This window comes from Glycine max, chromosome 3 (assembly GCF_000004515.6).
Source record: "Glycine max cultivar Williams 82 chromosome 3, Glycine_max_v4.0, whole genome shotgun sequence".
Classification (NCBI taxonomy): Eukaryota; Viridiplantae; Streptophyta; class Magnoliopsida; order Fabales; family Fabaceae; genus Glycine; species Glycine max.
Window position 1 is genome coordinate 41,124,432 of NC_016090.4, and position 14,885 is coordinate 41,139,316.

Sequence of the window (14,885 nt, forward strand, 5' to 3'; positions counted from 1 at the left end):
TCTATACTCTGTTTGACAGTCTGTTTCCGTTCTTGTTAATAAGATAAGAAAAATTCCTTCTTCTGATCCTTCTTCCACTAAACTTACTAAACACATTAATTAGACATATACTCTTATACCCAACTATGAAAAAAAATTCTCGTCTATTATGTGCGCCAAACCTTCCTTGGAAATTTGGTAAAAAAGAAAATTATAATAGTAAAAAAAAACACCATTATTAATTATAATAGTAGTAAAACACCAATCAGGAAATTAATGCCCACCATTTCACACAGCATTTTTCACAATTTCTTCAAAAAATAATAGACTCTTGCAAATTGCAAAACCATTTCTAAAAAAATTGTGTCAATTAAAAAAAAACTTTTACAAAGGAAACTTATCCGATGCTATCTTTGTTGGTGGGTTGTGCGATGATCTAAAATGGTAGCCAACCAGCCACAGGCATTGACGATTTGTTGATGAAGCGCGAAATTCCAAAGTGAAGAAAGCGAGGGAGTGTGCGCAACGCTCGGGGAAAGGCGCGTGGGGTGGTTTAATAGTATCGAACGGCCATGCATGCCGAATCCTCCTACACTCACTCACACACACACCACCCTCTCTCTCTCTCTCTCTCTCTCAAATAAAATCGTATCACACACTTTCTTTCTTTCTTCCTTCTCTCACACTGACATCACCAAAGTTTTCCTTTCGTTTTCGTTTTCATTCTCTCGCCAGCGAGAAGAAGAAGAATCCCCTGCAGCCGTGCTCTCTCTCTCTCTCTCTCTCTCTCTCTCTACTCCTCCTCCGTTGATCATCATCATCATCCATGGCGGTTCCTCCGTCGGTCGCCGCCGCTCCGGCGTCGCTCTACGTCGGCGACCTCCACCCCAACGTCTCCGACAACCACCTCGTCGACGCATTCTCCGACTTCGAGAGCCTCGCGTCTGTTCGCGTCTGCAAAGACTCCTCCACCGGCAAATCCCTCTGTTACGGTTACGTCAACTTCGTTTCTCCTCAAGACGGTGCGTTTCACATTTATTCACCTTTCTTTTTGTTTTCTTTAGGATTATATATTTCTTTTAATAAAATCTTGATCTTACTTGACTTATGATATAAATGTTGAGAGAGATCTTAGTGTGCTTATCTTGTTAATAATGAAATGGTGGTTGTTATTATAGCAATTCGTGCAATCGAGCTGAAAAATAACTCCACGCTGAATGGGAAAGCGATGAGGGTGATGTGGTCGCGTCGCGATCCTGATGCGAGGAAAAATGCTATAGGGAACTTGTTTGTTAAGGTATCTACTATTTAGGGAGAGTTTTGATTCGAAATAGTTAGGGCATTGTTTGGTTCTTTGTTGATTCTTGAAAGGGTTTCTTACGAAGTTTTTTTTTCTTGTGGCTTGGCAGAACTTACCTGAATCGATAGATAATGCTGGACTACAAGATATGTTCAAAAAATATGGCAATATTCTGTCCAGCAAAGTCGTCATGTCTGAGGATGGGAAGAGCAAAGGATACGGCTTTGTTCAATTTGAATCAGAAGAATCTTCAAATGTTGCCATCGAGAAGCTGAACGGCTCTACTGTTGGTGATAAGCAGTTGTATGTGAAACTCTGCATTGTTCCTTAATAATAATGATATTATACTATATGATTCTTGTGCCTCTACAGTTAATGTTTGTAATTTGTATTCAATTTCTGTACACCTATTGTTTTCTGATATTAATTTTATTCTGGTTATGATTCTTGTTCAGATATGTTGGGAAGTTTGTCAAAAAAAGTGATCGCATTTTGCCTGGCCCTGATGCTAGATATACAAATTTGTACATGAAGAATTTGGACCTGGATGTTTCAGAAGCAACACTGCAGGAGAAATTTTCCTCTTTTGGGAAAATTGTTAGCTTGGTTATTGCAAAGGACAACATTGGAATGTCCAAGGGTTTTGGCTTTGTGAACTATGATAACCCAGATGATGCTAAAAGGGCAATGGAAGCAATGAATGGATCAAAATTAGGTACTTCATTTATTCTTTTATTGTGTTGGTTTTCTGCAGGGAAATTATGAATTTTTTTATGTATAATCCTGTATATTAAATGGTTTTGATTTGTCCTGAACAGGTTCTAAGATTCTGTATGTAGCCAGAGCACAAAAGAAGGCTGAGCGTGAGCAGATCTTGCACCACCAATTTGAGGAGAAGCGGAAGGAACAAATCTTGAAATACAAGGTGACATCTATGTCATTCTCCTATATTTAGCTTGTCATTTTCATTTCAGTTGTCTTAGAGTGTCATTATTTAATTTCAGGGATCGAACATTTATGTGAAGAACATTGATGACCATGTAAGTGATGAAGAACTGAGGGATCATTTTAGTGCATGTGGCATTATAACTTCTGCAAAAATTATGCGAGACGACAAAGGGATAAGTAAAGGGTTCGGCTTTGTCTGCTTCTCCACTCCTGAGGAGGCCAATAAAGCTGTGAACACATTTCATGGTAAGTGAGTTAAGTTGACAAGACTGGGTTTAGATAAGTATTTTACAGTCATAGGAATGCAAATGTGTACATATGTTTCAATAAAAAGAATGTAAGAATACCATGGTATAGTTATATTTATTGGATTACAATTTAGAGATTAAATACATTTTATATGTCACTTTACTTTTACATTTTGATGATGAAAAGATTTAAGTTTAATATTGACAAGAATAAACTATGATAATTCTTTTTCTCTTCTTCATCTTATTCCAAGAGGGTTTGATCAATTGCTTATGAAATACTAGTAGAAGCACTAATTTGATGAGGCAAAGTCATTAGCAAAGGATTTATGATTTTTCTGTATGTGTATTGTCAATTGTGTGTTGGGGTGCTTGTTTTTTGTGAGGTTTGGGGTGGTTGTTTTGGGTTCTTTTGTATATACTCAAAAGTGTTATTGATTATTCTTTCAAAAAAATTGAAGATAATGTTACTATTAGCCATTTGGTTTATGGAATAAGGCCTTTAAAATAAGCTTACCAGTAAAGTGCACCAAGGTGTATAAGTGTATCAACTATTGATTTAATTTAAAATATACTGTGATCTTAACCTACTAAAATTCAAGGGTAGAAGATACTCCATTACTTGTGATATGTGACACAATGAATCCTACATGTTAACCCAAATAAAGGATATCCATAAATCTGAAAATATATTTTGTATATTGGTTTGGGACTGAAGGTCTGATCTAAAAAAATTGCATCTCTTCCTCTTTACATATTTTTTAGTGGAAATTTTATGTAAATAACATTTCATTTAGCATAATTTGTCTGCAACGCCGTAATTATGTTTAAGACTTAAGGTGATGTTATGTGCCACAGGATTCATGTTTCATGGTAAACCACTATATGTTGCTCTTGCTCAGAGGAAAGAGGATAGGAAAGCACAATTGCAGCTCCAGTATGCACAGCAAGTGGCAGGACTATCTGGACCATCAACTGCCATTATCCCTGGTGGATATCCTCCTTACTACTATGCAGCTACTGGTGTTATTTCACATGTGCCTCCTCGAGCTGGGCTGATGTATCAACATCTGCCAATGAGGCCAGGATGGGGGGCTAATGGCTTTGCACTCCCTGCTAGATCATTCCAACAATCACCAGTTCCTGCAGTGAGTAACAACTTTGTTTATTAACCCAAGAAATGCTTGTATTTAATTCACTTTTTCTTGACTTTTTTATTAATCCAAGTCCTGAAGAATTTTTACCATGAAGGAACTAAATAGCCACATGTATTTTATTTTGGAAAAACTAGTCCAGTTTCAACTAGAGTTGTAACGATTCATATATATATATATATATATATATAATGTCTTTTGTTCACAGGTTTCTAACAATACCAGGCAGCATAGGCAAAACAGGGGAAGGTTGAATGGGAATCCAATAGCACAGGGAAATACTCACTCTGTTACTTATTTACCACAAGCCCAGCAGATTTCTCAGCCAGTGATCTCTTCAAGTACTCAGCAGGTTTGCTTTTTCTTTTTTGTTTATTTGCCCCCCCTCCCATATATATAACATGTGATTCCTAATATATTACCCCTTTCTATTTGCAGTAATAAATGTTTATGTAGTGAACATTCTCTAGTCTCTTGGTGGTGCTAGTGCCACTTGTTTCATCCAACGGCACTTTTAAAATTCTCTAAACATATCCACAAACTGAACTTAAAATCTGGACTAGTAAAAAAAATGTTTTCTGTCGAGTTTTCAATATAAAATAATGATAGTTGAATTTCGTTTCAAAATTTGTGTTTTTAATCCCTTTCTGTCCATGTGTTTCATAGTTCTGATTTCTAAAGTTTCTATACTTTGAAGAGAACCGGACAGGCTAAGTACTTACCTAGTGGACGCCAGCGTGACATGGAAAAAGGATCTGGATCCTCATCTAGTGGTTCAAACTCTGGCAGAGGGTCCCAGGGGTCAGAAATGCTGCATAGCATGCTTGCTGGTGCTGCTCCTGAGCAGCAGAAAGAGATTCTCGGGGAGCATCTTTACATGCTTGTTCATAAACTAAAGGCATAACAATCTACTGTTCTCTGTTTTAGTTATTGAAGGTTAAATTTTTAAATTCTTATGTTTATTTACTGTGCTATGTTGAGCAGCCTACCCTAGCAGCCAAAATAACAGGGATGCTTTTGGAGATGGACAATGGAGAATTGCTGCTTCTCCTGGAATCGCCAGAGTCTCTTTCTGCCAAGGTGGAAGAAGCTGTCCAAGTGCTTAAGAACTCTAAGACCAAAGTTTCTGGCCAGGACGTACTTCATTCAAATTTCCTTTCAGCTGAGGTTGCAGTTAACTGAAAGACTTTAACCTGATGATTCTTGTTTGAGTATAGATCATGAAGAGCTTGAAGCCTCCAAGAACTCAGAAATTTGAGACATGAGTTTTGACATCAATGATTACTTTAGTGTTTCTTCTACAGTATATTTCCTTATGAAAAATGACTTTCTGTTTTCTTGGCTTAGGTCTGACAAAAATTGTTGGTGACTATAAAAATCAGGGACAAATTTTTTTTTTCGGATTTTGATTACATGGATTAACTTCGATGAATCTTGGTTCAATATTTTTCATTTCGCATTCATATGTTATACACATGTAGGGTATATTCAACGCATGTAAGCAATTCTGAATAGACAACAATATGCAAGCACATCAGTTTACTTTTTGTAGTTTTGATAATTTAGCCTTCAATTTTTCCACACTTACCATCCCGGATGGGTGTCTTGACTAGGGATTAAAATATTATTCTTCTAAATAAAAAACTTTAAGCAAAGAGTTTAAGTCGTCAATTTAAGGTTTGCTGAGGTCATATATGTAGTTGTGAACATTAGAAATAAACAAAGGCTAACTCAACTCCTGAAGTTAGATAAGTGAGCTGATTTAAAATATCTCAATACATACTAATATAGTAGAAGTTTAAGTTGTTAGGTTAGAATGGTTTTATATTATATTTTTATCATAACAGTGTATTTAACTGTGCAGTTGGTAGATTTAACTGTGGGTAGACACATCGTAAATTTAAATTTTAAGAATGCCATCAAATGTTAGATGGCATAACTGATTAGAATTTGAGTTTTTTAATTAATGTTTCACTTGCTTGGTATGAAATATGAAGTCATGATTGAAAGTATTACTTTACTCTAAAAAGGAGATCACGGAGAAGGAAGATTAGTTGGGTGATAAATAAAAACACCAAATAATATCGGGTTATATAAAAAAAGGTTAAAATACTTTTTTTTTCTTATAATTTAATATTTTTTTATTTTTGTTCTTGCAAAATCCTTTTCTTTTTGTTTTATTTCTTGCAAAATGTGTTTGTTTTACTTTTTGTTTAAATAGTATTTTTTACTGTTCAAAAAATTATTTAAAACAATCTAAAGATGAAAAATAAAACAAATCCATTTTATTAGGACCAAAATGATTTTTTTTTGTACAAAAAAATGAAGAATAACAGGAACAAAAAATATATTTAAATAAAAAAATAATAATATATGTCATTTGAGTAATATAAGAATTATTATTATTATTTTTATAAATTCTCTATTTTTCACGTAAAGAGGCAGATTATTAACTAAGAAGAAATTTATGATAAAAAAATACAGTACCTTTTTTCTACTATACTTAAAGTATCATTTTTTTATTATATTTATATAAAAATTAAATAACATTGCAATGAAATTTTATTTTTTTTAAAAAAATATACTCTATATCCTGCAGCACAAGTCAGTCAAAAAAAAAAATCCTGCACCACAATATCAATTAATTTGTTTTGAATAAATGATTTGTTTTAAAATAAATTTTTTAAAATATACTCTAGATCCTGCAGCACAAAATTAATTTCCTCTAAAATTATCTAGAGAAAATATCATTTTATACTTTTGAATATTAAAAATCCAAAATATTTAATAACAACATTTTTAACAAATTTTTTGAATGATGAAAAACATAACGAAGTCAGTTTTAAATATATCAATAATAATAGGTATACTTTTAAGAGATAATTTATCCATATAAATTTTTTGATTTCAAATATGACTTTTTGAGTTATTTCTTAAAAGATTTTTTATTTTTGTATCAAAATAATTTTGTTATTAATTCAATTATTCATTCTTGCAAAATACTAAACAATTATGTTAAAAAATTATATTTAAAATCATTTTATAATTTCGAATATTTAAAACCATAACTAAATTAATTGAACATACTATTTCGCTAAAATTATGTACAGGAAATAGCATTTTTTTTATAATTTTGAATATTGAAAATTTAAAATATTTAAAAATATGATTTTTATGTCAACATATATTAATCATGGTAAACATAAGATATTTAGATTTAAATATATTAATAATGGATATATATTTATTGAGATAATATATTCAATTAGATTTTTTGATTTAAATTTTTTAAAAATTAAACCCATTGAAACTAATTTAATTGCACCATTTTACAATATAATTCTGTTAAACATAATAGACCGAAAAATATTTCTTAAATTACACAATTTACTTTATATAGTTACAGTATTACACAATTTTTTTTTACAGAATGTTGTCAAGTTTATGGTATGATATTTTTTGCTATCATATTTATTCGCATATCACATTATCGTCTGTGTTAAAGGGAAAATATTCATGATACACTATAATTAAACAAAAAATTATTATTAAAGAGAAATTCTTCATTATAAAAAGGTTCAATTAACATTGTTGAATAATAAAGAAAACTAAAATATACAGCCAACTCATCTCAAATTATCATTTTTCCTATCAAAATACTTGGGAGAATGATTTTTTTTTTTCCGAGTTGTCTGGGCAAAACACTCAACACATTTCTAATTATTACTCAAATTTGAGTCAATTACATCAGCATCCTCCGTGAAAGAGTGGGCAAACTGCTACAAAAACATATATCCGATTGTAAAGACAACTCATGCTTGGCAAAAGAATATGTTAAGTTATTCGTGTCTCTCTATGAATATGTCTCATAACACAAATGAAACTTCTCTTCCACTCTCCAAATCTCACCCACAAGCATTTTAAAACAGTTTCCATCGCCACTCTTGTCATCTAGGAGCTTGATAGCATCAAAAGAATCCCTTTCCACCATCAACGATGCTATTCCTTTCTCACAAATCATATAAAACGGTCCAGAGCTCTGCTTCCAATATCGAACAATGACCCAACCTTATAGAGAATGTTCGAATAAAACCACCATTGTTACCTCTAAGGACAACAGCGCATGAAGCTACTTCTATAGCTGGAAGATAAGCTCCGGCACAGTTAAGTTTTATACACCCCTCCATAGGATTCTTCCAAATTCCAGAATCATCGGTCCTCAAATTTGGTTGAATCGAGTTCAACACATTCTGCACAATGTCACTTCTCCTACTATCTCTCAACAGGGTTCAATCGAGTCCAACTTGAAGAATGAAAAGATGATGTCATAACATTAGATTAGATAAGAAAACGAAATGAAATTTCTTCCTTGAAAATTGGAAATTAAAAAGGCAGAAAATAACAAAAATTAAATGAGATTATAAGAAGAAACAATCAATATAATGAGAAAAATTTGGGCGAAAAACTAATACTATAGACCTAGCTCACTTTATATGGATATAATAAAATAATAATAATAATAATAACAGTAAAATAATAGATAATAGATAAATATAAACAATCATCCTAATCGATGTACTTGGGTTATTAGTTAAAAAACTAAAAAGTCTTATACAAAATTCTTTTCAGATTTTTTTTCCACAAGATTATTTTCTAATTTTTATATGCATTAATTATTTTTATTATATATTTAACAAATTTAATATGAGCAATTAAATTAATTATATTTTAAAGACTATGAATTGATTAAAATAGTCTTTTTTTAATTCATAAAAATTAAATAAAATATCGAAAGATTTATAACACTCAAATATGATGTTTAACTAACTAAACTAAAAGACTCATTGGTAGTTAAAAAGAATATTTTGAAATAACTTTTAAATATTAATTGATAGATATATACATATAATTTTTAAAATAATTAGAAGGGTAAATTATTTTTTTTAACACTTTGGTTCATCCTAAAAAAAAAGATCTTGATTAATCTAAAATTCACTCAATACATAAATAAAGTTTGATAAAAAAAATTTTTTAAAGATTAAACTCAAATAATACATAAACAATTCAATCATAACTTCAACATATTAATTATTTGTGTCCAACTATTTGATTAAATTAATTAAATTTTTAGTTCATCAACTTTTTTAAATTCTAATTTTTATCCCCTTAAATTTTTTTACAACTTTTAATTCTTCATTAATTTTTTCAAAAATTTTAGTTACTCCTAATTTTTTAAAGGGACTAAAAATTATAATATAAAAACATTAAGCAATTAAAAACTTAATTAATCCAAGTAACTATTATAAAAATCAACCTATATAAATTAATTGGATGATACCTTTCATTTAAATTAAGAAGAAAAATACTAACGCGTGGGAAGATTGAATGAAGAGTTTGTGGAGGTTTGGAACTAACAGGGCCGACATAACACAGTTCTCCTTTCTCTGAATTTTTCGTTAGAGAATGGGGAAGAGTAGCGGAAGAGACCGAAGACGAAGAAGATCACATGACTCTGAATCCGACTCACCTTCCGATTCCGACTCCGACAGACGCCACCGTAGCAATAGTCGCCGGTCGCGGCGGGACTCCGATGGCGACAGGAAGAAGAAGTCCTCGAAGTCTGAATCCGAGTCGCCTTCCGATTCCGACTCCGACATACGCCACCGTAGTAGCAGCCGCCGGTCGTGGCGGGACTCCGACGGCGATAGGAAGAAGTCCTCGAGGAGCATCACAGAAGAGGAAATTACAAAGTACATGGCCAGAAAGGCCCAATCGAAGGTCTCACTCATTTCTCCATCCCTATCTCATCTCTTCTTCGTTTGATTTCACTTATTGAACGATTTTCAATTATTTCAGGCAATGAAAGTAGCGAAAAAGTTGAAAACCAGTACGGTATCGGGCTATTCCAACGATTCGAATCCGTTTGGTGACTCTAATCTCAACGAGAAGTAAGTTCCTACCTATTTCTCTTTGTTTTTTTTTTTTTTTTGTATCTCGCGGTTAAATTGAACTTATTTTAGCATCATAATGAATAAATCTTGCAGATAAGTAGTGGTCGCTCATATGCCAGATCTATATAGATTATAAACCTACACAAATGTTATTTATAGGTTTGTCTGGCGCAAGAAGATTGAGCGCGATGTTTCACAAGGTGTGTCTATTGATGCGTTTTCAATGAAGGCAGAGAAAAAGAAACAGAGAGAAAGGATGGTATGCCTTTCCTTCCATGAATTTTATTCAGCTAAAATGTGTTTTGGGTCCCTGAATTTTCGGTTGAAATTGATTTTAGTCCCTGTACTTTAAAAACAATGATTTTCATTCTTGAATTTTTAATAATTAGTGAATTTCTTTCCTCTTAATGGAACTCAAGATACTAGGGTGAGGGATGAAGTTTACCAATTATAAAAGAATGAGGACCAACATAATAGTATTTAAAGTATGGGGACTAAAACTAATATTAACCAAAAATTGAGAGACCTAAAACACATTTTACCAATTTTATTTTAAGCATAGCATGATAGGTGATTTATGTTGTGTAAGCACCAGTAGGTAGTAATTGTACAACTGGTCATTATTTTTTCTCCAACTTCTGCAACATTTCCCGTACAACTTTTGAGAATTTAGAAGCTTTAAAATGATATTAGGCATAATGGTATCTTGGTACCAATTTAGTTTCTAGACCACGTGTGCAAGATGTTGATCTTATACAGTTTCCCCCTCGAATTTAGTTCCCTCTATTGGGAATGATTGTGAATATGGTTTGCTTGGGTTATATTAAAGTAAGGTTTTAAAAAAGCTCTGTGACTGCAATTTCAGCCGCAACGCCAAGGTTTTTGGAGTCCTTGCCAGCATTACAGTGGCCAACAACAAAAAAGCTACACCAGGATAGCAGGATAACCAGTATTTTTAATTTTTTATACAGTTTATAATGTGTAATATATACACATAAATTTTAAAAAATATAAAAATTATTCAAAATTAATGACATTCATAATTAACAATAAAAGTCGTCACAACCAAGGGGTTTCTTGGAATCAACACATAACACCCCCATAGTGCTACTATGGATACTATTTGGTCAGCTATAGTCACTACATTAAACTGCTCTATTACGCAGCCACCGTGGCGGGCAGGGGCAGCTCTGCACCGCTATACTGCTATAGTGTGCTATTTAAAACCCTGGTCTTTGCTACTGCAATTGTGGTCACAGCCATTGTATTTGTCCTTAAGTTCCTGCAATATCAAGGAGCATAGCGTCACCTAGTGGGATAAGGCTTTGTTATTGTCATAGTATCAAGGAACACAACAAAACCACCACCACGTCTGCAGTTTAAAACCTAGTATTAAACTGTAACTGGGAATGGAATCAATGGGTTAAACTAGTTCAGTAATTCATATGGTTTATATACACTTGTATTTGAGGATAGGCTTTGCATCTTTGTTCTTTGTTTTCACAAATTTGTTGGTCCTTTGATTTGTCATTGATGGCCTAACAACTAAACTTTCTCAATGCTTATAACAATATTTGCAGGCAGAAATTGAAAAAGTAAAAAAGAGAAGAGAGGAAAGGGCACTTGAGAAAGCAAGGCACGAGGAAGAAATGGTAACTCCTTTCTCATAATTTGTTATTAGTCAATAGTTATTGTAAGACCATTTGTTATGTTGTGTTAAATTAGTTTGGGCTTGTACTAGCTCTACAGTAATTCATTTTATACTTTACATTAATAGTATTAGACCGGCCTTTGGTATCTCAATTATTTTAGCATGTCAGTTAATATTGTCTGTTGTTTCCTTTCCTTCTATTCCCTGTTTCTTGTCTTTTGTTTATTTTATTTTATTATTATTTTTTTTTGGTGGGGGGGGGGGGGGGGGGTGACAATATCAGGCCTATCGTTTAAGAAGGGTCCTGGAATTAATCTTCACTTGGGCCCAAATATGGAGATATTTGAGTCAAGCCGAGTAGCCGACGCTTGGCATAAATGTTAGGTTGTTGGTGGCATAAACTATGTTATGTTATTGGGATTTGACACATTCTTTCTCCCAGGCACTGTTAGCCAGAGAGCGTGCTCGAGCTGAGTTTCAGGACTGGGAAAAAAAAGAAGAGGAGGTACTACTCTGCCTTTAGTTCATTTTCATTTGTTGTTATTTTATATAATATTGTCAGTTTGATGACTTAGACAATTTAATTTGCAGTTTCATTTTGATCAAAGCAAAGTTAGGTCAGAAATTAGATTGCGTGAAGGGCGTGCCAGACCCATCGATGTCCTAACCAAGCATCTCAATGGCTCTGATGATTTGGATATAGAAATAAATGAACCATACATGGTCTTCAAGGTTAATACTAAGCGTTTTTCTTTCTCCTATTCCTCATTGTTGTAATGTCATGTAGTATGATTAAGGATATCCAGATTTTAAATGTTAATATTATTGAACATGTTACATAATAACTTGATATACGGTGCAGGGTTTGACTGTGAACGAAATGAGTGAGCTACGTGACGACATCAAAATGCATCTAGACCTTGACAGGGCAACACCAACTCATGTAGAATATTGGGAGGTATCACCCTGTTTCCATTGCTTATTTTTTTCTTTATAGTTCTGCACATGTTACTTAATTAATAACTAATACCTTATCTAATTAACGGCACAACAAATGCAAGATAATTTTAAAATGAAATTTGATGTGACTCTGAGCCCAAATGAACTAGTTGACTTTCATGACCTTATGCTGTTTTTAGTTAACTTGTATGGCTATTAGTATTGGTATCTTGTTTAAAGTTGAAGACTCATTGTTTAATGTCTTCGTGCAGGCACTCCTTCTGGTTTGTGATTGGGAGCTAGCTGAAGCTCAAAGAAAGGATGCACTTGATCGAGCTAGGGTGCGTGGAGAAGAACCTCCTGCTGAGCTGCTTGCAGAAGAAAGGGGTCTGCATTCCAGTGTTGAGCCAGATGTGAAGAGGCTTTTGCAGGGGAAGACACTTGCAGAGTTGGAGGCTTTACGGGTTCACATTGAATCAGAAATGCGTACTGGTACAGCAAAGGTGGTTGAGTACTGGGAGGCCATTTTAAAACATCTCCACATTTATAAGGCCAAGGTATTCTCCATCATATTATTTTCCAATATTCTTATGTGCCTTTAAACAATGGTTCTCTGACTGTATTACTAAATTGCTCCAAATACAGGCTTGTTTAAAGGAAATTCATGCTAAATTGCTACGTAAGCATTTGCAATCTCTTGAGAGACCATTGGAGGATGAAGATAAATTGGAGAATGCTCATGTTATGATACCTGAGGAGGAAGATACTGAAGATGATATTAAAGGTATGTATAAGCTTTTTATCATCACGAACATTTAGTTGTTCATGAAACAATTTTTATTGGCTTTATTTCTTTTAATGTTGAAATTTGCTTTATTTCATTTTCTTGCTAGTCCAATCTGCAGATGAATCATTCTCACCAGAGCCCATTAGAGAGGATCAAGAAGCTGATGATGAGGCTGGATCATTTTCACCACAACTGTTGCACGGTGATGAAAATGCGGAAGCTATTGACCCAGAAGAAGATAGAGCCATGCTGGTAATCTTTTGAACTGTGATTTTTAATGGTGATCTCATACTTAATATATAGATTATAACTTGACCCTGTTTTTACATTTGTAGGAGCGGAATCGTAAGGCTGTATTAGAAGAGCAGCAAAGACGAGTTCAGGAAGCAATGGCATCAAAGCCAACTCCTTCTGAAGATCATTTTGAGATGAAGGCCTTAAAAGCTATGGGGGATATGGAAGATGGAGACTCTGTGTTTGGATCTGGTGCTGAAGTGAATCTGGATTCCCAGGTATTGTGTCTTGGCCACATTCTATGATTCTTAAAATTTTGAATTTTTCATGGATAGAAAAATATGTAGTTAGATCTACAACGTTCTGGATTTTTCGGAAGTAATATCATAAGTTGTGGATTGTTATCATGGAAGAGTCTTAAATATTGTCTTATCATATCCTTTGGTTACTTCTCTCCACAGAAAAAAGTAGGCAGTGGAGGGAGTTTGCACTGAGGCTATACCTCTTTCATGGCTTAAAAGCCATTTTAAAGTCAAAGTTCAAAATAAGAGTTTTAAAAATAAAGTAGAAGTTGTTTGACAGTTGTAGCTTACAATCTCCTTTATAAAAACTTTGTTTCTTTGTCTCACATCAGAGTGAGAAGGAGGCAAAAATGTGCAGCTCATTTTTAAAAGCTACTTGAGTTATTAGCTTTTCCAAATGTGTTTGCCCCAGCTCCTCCTTTTAAGGAGATGCAGAGCTAGAAAAGTTGGGCCAAACACTACCTTGTTATTATGTACTATGTACACTTTCACTGGTATATTTTGGTATTTTAATGAGAAATAGAAAGCTTGTTATTTTTTTTTTCTCCTTGTCATTTAAATTTGTGACTGACTAATAAATGTTGGAGCAGGTTTATTGGTGGCATGACAAATACAGGCCTAGGAAGCCGAAGTATTTCAACCGTGTTCACACTGGATATGAGTGGAACAAATATAATCAGACTCACTATGATCATGACAACCCACCTCCAAAGATAGTCCAAGGGTACAAATTTAATATTTTCTACCCTGATCTTGTAGACAAGACAAAAGCCCCAACCTACACCATTGAGAAGGATGGCAGCAATGGGGAGACTTGCATTATAAGATTCCACGCAGGGCCACCATATGAAGACATAGTAAGTCTATTATCCTTTAATTTTATGAAGGATTTTTAATTTTCAATCAATTTACTTATTTCCTTATTTTTTCCATGACAGGCTTTCCGCATTGTTAACAAAGAATGGGAGTATTCTCATAAGAAAGGTTTTAAGTGTGCATTTGAACGTGGAATTCTGCATGTGTACTTCAATTTCAAACGCCACCGCTACCGAAGATAATTTCACACAAGGCAATGGTTCACTTTCTGTAAAATTTCCCCTAATAGAAAGGCTATGGACTGCAATTTTTAGAGTAAATTTTATTTGATGGTGTTGACACTAGAGATAGATGGCCAGGAATTTTTTACAGCTTAGATTGAGACCAAGAAGAAATTCTAAGGTACTATCAGAGTGATACTCCCACCGGTTAAAGTTTGATCTAAATCTTGTCATATGATATTTTAAATTTAGTTTTAAGGAGATAGTATGGTTATGCTGTTCTCATCTACTGATTATGTTTTTGATGGATTGAGTATAGTACTCCTGTGCATAAGAATATGGATACCCAGGGTGA

General features: G+C 33.5%; 2 protein-coding genes across 3 annotated transcripts; both read left to right on the forward strand.

Moving 5' to 3' along the window:
* The first annotated feature begins 436 nt into the window (after positions 1-436).
* LOC100804671 (polyadenylate-binding protein 7) lies at positions 437-5,061 on the forward strand. The gene is made up of 10 exons (XM_003521379.5): positions 437-1,001; positions 1,158-1,276; positions 1,389-1,582; positions 1,735-1,994; positions 2,098-2,204; positions 2,284-2,473; positions 3,334-3,623; positions 3,838-3,981; positions 4,327-4,527; positions 4,614-5,061. Exons 1-10 carry the CDS (start codon positions 806-808, stop codon positions 4,809-4,811), a joined length of 1,899 nt encoding a protein of 632 aa, XP_003521427.1. The 5' UTR covers positions 437-805; the 3' UTR covers positions 4,812-5,061.
* Positions 5,062-8,976: 3,915 nt separating this feature from the next.
* LOC100805202 (cactin) lies at positions 8,977-14,815 on the forward strand. Of its 2 annotated transcripts, none has more exons than XM_003521380.3 (13): positions 8,977-9,407; positions 9,486-9,577; positions 9,740-9,839; positions 11,161-11,232; positions 11,674-11,736; positions 11,823-11,963; positions 12,094-12,189; positions 12,443-12,727; positions 12,816-12,954; positions 13,064-13,209; positions 13,293-13,469; positions 14,084-14,350; positions 14,432-14,815. In XM_003521380.3, the coding sequence occupies exons 1-13, from the start codon at positions 9,093-9,095 to the stop codon at positions 14,549-14,551; spliced, it is 2,013 nt and encodes a 670-aa protein (XP_003521428.1). In that variant the 5' UTR covers positions 8,977-9,092; the 3' UTR covers positions 14,552-14,815. The 2 variants fall into 2 exon arrangements, with proteins under 2 accessions (XP_003521428.1, XP_006577043.1); XM_006576980.2 differs by having other exon boundaries at positions 8,983-9,407; positions 13,076-13,209.
* Positions 14,816-14,885: the final 70 nt, after the last annotated feature.

Excerpts from the sequence above, each read along its gene's own strand:
- LOC100804671 (XM_003521379.5), top strand. The coding sequence starts at position 806 with ATGGCGGTTCCTCCGTCGGTCGCCGCCGCTCCGGCGTCGCTCTACGTC. Across the intron at positions 1,995-2,097 it reads AATGAATGGATCAAAATTAG|GTTCTAAGATTCTGTATGTA; the intron begins GTACTTCATTTA and ends TGTCCTGAACAG. Across the intron at positions 2,205-2,283 it reads AACAAATCTTGAAATACAAG|GGATCGAACATTTATGTGAA; the intron begins GTGACATCTATG and ends ATTTAATTTCAG.
- LOC100805202 (XM_003521380.3), top strand. The coding sequence starts at position 9,093 with ATGGGGAAGAGTAGCGGAAGAGACCGAAGACGAAGAAGATCACATGAC. Across the intron at positions 11,233-11,673 it reads CAAGGCACGAGGAAGAAATG|GCACTGTTAGCCAGAGAGCG; the intron begins GTAACTCCTTTC and ends TCTTTCTCCCAG. Across the intron at positions 13,210-13,292 it reads AAGAAGATAGAGCCATGCTG|GAGCGGAATCGTAAGGCTGT; the intron begins GTAATCTTTTGA and ends TTACATTTGTAG.